This window comes from Carex rostrata, chromosome 2 (genome assembly GCF_964058835.1).
Source record: "Carex rostrata chromosome 2, lpCarRost1.2, whole genome shotgun sequence".
NCBI classification, from domain to species: domain Eukaryota; kingdom Viridiplantae; phylum Streptophyta; class Magnoliopsida; order Poales; family Cyperaceae; genus Carex; species Carex rostrata.
In genome coordinates, this window is record NC_135919.1 from 5,679,581 (window position 1) to 5,686,223 (window position 6,643).

Genomic DNA, 6,643 nt, shown 5'->3' on the forward strand with positions numbered 1-6,643 from the left:
TGAATGTGGCACCCGGAATGACATTGAACAAAAAGGTATATATGTTCATCTAAATTATAATAAAATGATAATGCTTGTTAATTTTTTTTGTTAGTGGCTGATATGGAGAACTTCAACGTGATATTGGAGGAAAAGACCAATGTTGCAATTAATATCTCCAAAAGATAGTAAAGCTAATCATTTGTATTTTGTTTCAATTTTTGAAAAATATTCATTGTTACTTAATAATGTAGGTACTCAAATTTTGTTCCAATTTACTCTTGTATGATTTGAATACGACTTGCAAGTTAATTATAACTACTATTGTATTTCCTATCTAGGGAAATGATGAAGGCATGTTGTATTTCCTATCTAGCTAGGGGAACGACTTGCATATGTATATATATGTTGTTGATACCTATATTAATTGTTGGTTCAAAGATGGATATAGAATGAGTGCATGTATGTCTATTATATTGTTGCTTTGCTAACTGTGTTTAAAAAATGGCTAGGCTAACCCGTAATACAAGAATTAATAATAAAAGATAATAATTACATAGATATCACCACCGGCTCAGATATTAATGACTGCTAGAAAACTAGGGTCTGTCAATGCCAACTTAAACAAAACAGATGGTGCAAGACACTATTGCAATCGGTTGTTAAATTTAATAGACAACGTTAATCACATTTGTCGTCGGTGGCGAAATGAAAGTGATGGCGTTCAATTCGTAAAACCCAATGGCCGAACATGCACTGCCGATGGTATATTGATAATCGTTAGATGTGATATCTATATTGAAATGTGCTTGGAGACCAAATTTGACATTTTTCTGAATTTCTTTTACTATTTATTAAGCCACTTTGAAAATTGCTGATCCAACAGTGGCTTAACAAAACAGTAAAATTAGAAGCCACCGTTGGATCAGTAATTTTCAAAGTGGCTTAATAAATAGTAAAAGAATTTAGAAAAATGTAAAATTTGGCCTCCAAGCACATTTCAATATAGAGATCACATCTAACGGTTCAGATTGACTTTTTGAATTTTGAAATTTAGACCGGTAGCATTTTGACCGAAGTGCTACCGAAAGCATATTAGTCACACACTCTCTCTCTATATATATTATTTAAGGGAATACCAAACTAATCCTATGAAATAGGCATAAGAATAAGATGGTATTAGTATTCCTCCATTTATTCATATTAAGTAGGATTTTATATATAGTATATGTTAAATTAAGGAGGAGGAGACTGATTAGTGATTACATTACAGACCTGTTAAATATAAGGGTAATTATAATATCCCCCACTTATTCATCCCCCAACTAACTTTCTATTTTAACTATAACTATAACTATAACTACTATTTCTAACAACCTTTATTTCTTTCCTCTTTCTCCCTTTCTCTTTCACCTCTATTTTCCTCTTTCACCTCCATTTTCTTCTCCCACCTCCACCTCCGCCTCCCACCTCCCTCTCTCACTTTCACTTCACCACCGCTTCTACCTCCCTCTCCCACCTCCGCATCCCACCTCCTCCTCCACCTCCGTTTTTCCATTGATAAGCTCCCCTCCCTCTCCCACCTCGAAATGATAAATACAATAAGCTCCCTCCCTCTTACACTTTCGCCTCGGTTTTTTCCCTCTATGCCTGCTACTCCTGCTCTAGCGAACGTTCTGCCGGAGATCATCCGTCACTCCATCCTAATCAAGCACGCCTCTGCCAGGAATGAATACTTCAACGTGTATGAATGAATACTTCAATGTGTTTGAATGAATACTAGAGCACGTCTCTACCGGGTCAGATCCGTCACTGTCGATCGTATCAAAATAATTTTGTATATGTATATGCAATTAATCTTTTTCATGTTTATGTTCCCCTTCCTCATGAAGTAGCGAGTTTTGCAAAGAACAAAGCTTTATTAATGGTGAATTAGGCCACTGCGTATTAAATAAATAACATAAAAACAAATTTTGAAAAAAAATAGAGATATATGAATGAATACTTGATGTCTTAGATATGAATACTTCAATGTGTATAATGAATACTTAATATCTTATGTATGAATACTTGCGTGACAAGATATTAATACTTGTGCAACAGACAACACGAAAGTATGTCATCATGGATCTCATTTGAAAGATAAAATTGTGTAGAAAACGTTCGTGGTTTTAGATTTGCAAAATTCTTCCCAGATCGTCAGAAATATTGGTTAGATTGAACGGAGAAAAAAAAACCCACCTCTAAAAACATGTAAAAAATGGATGAGTGACGTGTCTAGTTTTTATATTTACACTTACACGATGAGGATTAATACTTTCTCAATAAGAGATGAATACTTGTGCAACGGACAACTCGAAAGTATGTCATCATGGATCTCATTTGAAAGATAAAATTGTGTAGAAAACGTTCGTGGTTTTAGATTTGCAAAATTCCTCATAGATCGTCAGAAATATTGGTTATATTGAACGGAGAAAAAAAAACCACCTCTAAAAACGTGTAAAAGATGGATGAGTGATGTGTCCAGTTTCTATATTTGCACTTGCACGACGAGGATGAATACTTTATCGATAAGGATGAATACTTGTACAACGGACAACTCGAAAGTATATCATCATGGATCTCATTTTAAAGATAAAATTATGTCAAAAACATTCGTGGTTTTAGATTTGCAAAATTCCTCACCGATCGTCAGAAATATTGATTAGATTGAACGAAGAAAAAAAAATCTCACCTCTAAAAACGTGTCCAGTTTTTTTTTAAAATACTTGATGTATTATAGATGAATACTTGATGCATTATAGATGAATACTCGCGCGCGTCAGTTGTAAAATCTTTCAAATATTATGTGGTCCCAAATAGTAAGTGGTCCCCCTAGGTAGTTAGTAGTTATTGAAGTAGTTAATGACTGGGGGATGAAATGGGGGATTGTTACGGGGGGATAGCTAGATGCTCCCTAAATATAATAGTAATCATATAATTAAATATGGCAGTAATAGTTTCTTTGTTCAACTCCAGAAGCAAAAGCAACGAAAGCGAGGAAGGGAAGTAAGCTGACGGAGAAGTAGCGTACCGCAAAAACAGGAAACAGCAACAGCCCCACAAAAGGACTGAGGTAACAGATATTTTGTGTTTAGAATCCGGGCCAATCCGGTCGGAGATGAAGCAAATTAGAATTTAGAAGGGTGAGGATATGAAGTCAAAAATGGTGTTACCTGAGGGTTATTTGAATTGAAAAGGCGCTCCCCTTGTGGCACAGCGACAGATGGCAGGGGCTCTCCTGTAAATTTCCATCCCAATGCCATAATAAATTAAAGTACAGACTGCTCTCCATGACTCCATCTGCTCTCCCCATAATAAATTAGAGCTAGCTAGCGTCATACACTCATACAAATACAATTGCTTCCAAGCCAAGCCTTGCACGGTTAATTAATTAACTATCCAGTTTTCTTGTTTGAAAGCAACTGATTACTGATCCATCCATCTTCAATTCAATTAGTGTTCTTTCGCTAGCTTAGCTAGCTGGAGAAGAAATTAATTGAACTTCTCTTAATTATCATCATCAGGTACGTATGTTCTGTTTAGCTAACCGTCAAAGTATAGATATATATACTTTCTGTTTCATCTTCCTTTCTGTGTTGCTTCTAATTTTGCTGGGGCTGGGGGTGTATGGTATATATATATATGGTATGGTATGGTATGGTATGGTATGTGCCTCATGACGTCCGTCTAATCTTATTGGCGTGCGCGCCGGCCTTTGTATCTATATATATGATTTAGTTTTTTCATATTGTTGATATTTCTCAACTATTAGCTAGGCGATTAACATCAGACTACTTCTACTTTTTCATATATGTTTTTGTATGGGAGATCACTTCACTTCATTTTGGTTATTGCAAATATATATATATATATGTTTCATCTGAATTGCTTCAAACATTAATTCCGTCGCTGGTTCTTGTCATTTTCAGTTAATTAATTTAGCCAATAACAAATCAGTTTAAATATATATAATATATGCTCACCAGCATCTTAATTAATTTCTGGTGAATTCAATGCTTTAATTTATATTAGCTCTTCAACTCTCAAGTGCTGTGCAGTGCAGCAAGATGCCAAAATTAATTACACTCTCTTATTTTAGTGGTTAATGAAGCTAGCTAGCAATTAGCAAACACCTTTACATAAATATAACATAATAATATATTTTTTGAATGACTCATCCAACTGCAAAATTTAAACCTTCAAACATGTATTTGTAGGCCCCAAAAATTTATATCATTAGTTTACATTGGAGTATCCATATTACCTGCCAATTTTAATATTTAATCAAATAATTTTTTTTTTCAGATTGTGACCAAACATTAGCTACATGGGTAATTCTGGCCAAGAGATTACATGCAAATCCCAACATGCGAAACCAATCGGTTTTCGATTGCTTGAACGAATTAGGGGAGCTCCCCTTTCTTTCAAGTCATACCAAGCAATTGTGCTCATTGTAACCTTTTTTGCATACGCAAGCTACCATGCCACACGAAAGACCACAAGCATTGTGAAGAGTGTTCTCGACCCGGAAAAAACAATTTCAGGCATGACATATTGGTCGAATTCCTTGTATCTTAAAATAGCCGGCCATAAACCCGATAGCAGAAATGGGTGGGCTCCATTTGATACAGCCGATGGTACCGCCATGTTAGGAAACATAGATGTTGCATTTCTTTCAATCTATGCATTTGGTATGTATTTTGCGGGTCATCTAGGGGACCGGATTGACTTGAGAAATCTCCTCACAATAGGTATGGTCGGTACCGGTTTGTTCACAGCTCTTTTTGGAGCTGCCTACTGGTTTAACATACACAGCTTTTATTACTTTCTGTGTATGCAAATGCTAGCGGGTTTATTTCAATCTACCGGATGGCCGTCAGTTGTGGCAGTGGTCGGTAATTGGTTTGGTAAAAGCAAAAGGGGTCTAATAATGGGTATTTGGAATGCCCATACATCAGTCGGAAATATATCGGGTTCGCTCATTGCAGCGGCGCTTCTAAGATATGGTTGGGGATGGTCGTTTGCGGTACCGGGTGTGGTTATAGCTGTTATGGGGTTGGTGGTATTTTTCTTTCTGCCTGTTAGCCCTGACATTGTCGGAGTAAGAGAGACGGATGATTCCGAGTCCGTGGTGAAAAATGACTTATCAGAGTCTTTGTTAGTACGAGGAGAAAGCAGTGAGGAGAAAGCAGTCGGGTTTATGCAGGCTTGGCGGATTCCGGGTGTGGCCCCGTTTGCTCTTTGCCTCTTCTTCTCCAAGCTTGTTGCTTATACATTCCTCTATTGGCTTCCCTTCTACATCAGCCATACAGGTTTGAATCAGTACATCAAACTTTTATATTTTCCAAGTTGTAACCTATCCAGACTGACAACCAATTTATTGCTCAATATATCAAGTGATCATAGAGGAAGGTGGTTTTGTTTATTTTTCAGTTTAAATGTTCAGTATTCCTCTGTTGCATTGCTGCAATTGAATACTTACCAAGATGCTGACAGAAATAAAATAAATTAATTCAATCTGTTTTTTCCCGAATATTAGCGTGGTAGGATTTGGAGTTTAATTTGTTCCCCACTCATGCTCAATTGCACTATAATTAAGAATTTAAGATGCAACACTACTTGTGCCTTAAGGAAGAAGAAAAACTAAATTTTAATTTTGCACTTTGCAGCTATTGATGGGGAGTATCTGTCAGACTCAACAGCTGGCACACTATCGACCCTGTTTGATGTGGGTGGGGTTGTCGGTGGGATCCTTGCAGGCCACATCTCTGACCGTATTGAGGCCCGAGCCGTGACCGCAGCTACATTCATGTATTGTGCCATCCCAGCCCTCTACTGCTACCGGGCATATGGTAGCATCTCTCTAAGCTGGAACATCGGCCTCATGTTCATCACTGGTATGCTGGTTAATGGTCCCTATGCGCTGATAACTACGGCTGTGTCAGCTGACCTTGGGACACATAGCTCGTTGAACGGGAGTTCACGAGCTCTTGCAACTGTCACCGCAATAATTGACGGTACAGGGTCGGTGGGTGCGGCAGTGGGACCACTGCTGACGGGATATATTTCGACTACTAGCTGGAGTGCTGTTTTCACGATGCTGATGGGAGCTGCTCTTATTGCGGGGTTGCTCCTGTCTAGACTAGTCGTTGCGGAGATATCAGCTAAGGTTGAGACTAGAAAGAAGGGGGGTCTGACAAATGAGTTACCGGTACCGGTACTGGTTTCGTCCATGGTTGAGCCATAGGATAGGATTTAAATTAATTAATAACTAAATTGGTTTGGAAAATGAAGTGTCCGGCCCTCTAGTTTTAGTGCCGAGGCTGCACAATCCAGTTAGAGATTGGATGGCACTCAACATTTGTTGGTTGGTTCATGGTTGCGTTTGTAAAATTAGATGAAACATTAATTATTTATGTTGTACTTACTATATATAGCCTATAGGGATAGATACGGATTGAGTTTGTGGGTTGGTGATTTTTTAGAAGAAGATCCAAATCCTGGATGTATATAATTCTCTTCAAGTACCCATCAAGGGGCTGAGTATTTAAGGCTTTTTTTTGAATGAGAGTTGAAAAGAAGAGAAAAAGAAAAGGTGTATGGAATTTCTATTCTTTTGTTA

At 37.5% G+C, this 6,643-nt stretch overlaps 1 protein-coding gene across 1 annotated transcript; it reads left to right on the forward strand.

Annotated features, from left to right (window-relative positions):
• Window positions 1-3,338: 3,338 nt before the first annotated feature.
• LOC144570991 (putative glycerol-3-phosphate transporter 1) lies at window positions 3,339-6,643 on the forward strand. Its single transcript, XM_078320466.1, has 3 exons — window positions 3,339-3,545; window positions 4,327-5,333; window positions 5,691-6,643. The coding sequence occupies exons 2-3, from the start codon at window positions 4,349-4,351 to the stop codon at window positions 6,266-6,268; spliced, it is 1,563 nt and encodes a 520-aa protein (XP_078176592.1). The 5' UTR covers window positions 3,339-3,545; window positions 4,327-4,348; the 3' UTR covers window positions 6,269-6,643.

Excerpts from the sequence above, each read along its gene's own strand:
- LOC144570991 (XM_078320466.1), top strand. The coding sequence starts at position 4,349 with ATGGGTAATTCTGGCCAAGAGATTACATGCAAATCCCAACATGCGAAA. Across the intron at positions 5,334-5,690 it reads CTTCTACATCAGCCATACAG|CTATTGATGGGGAGTATCTG; the intron begins GTTTGAATCAGT and ends TGCACTTTGCAG.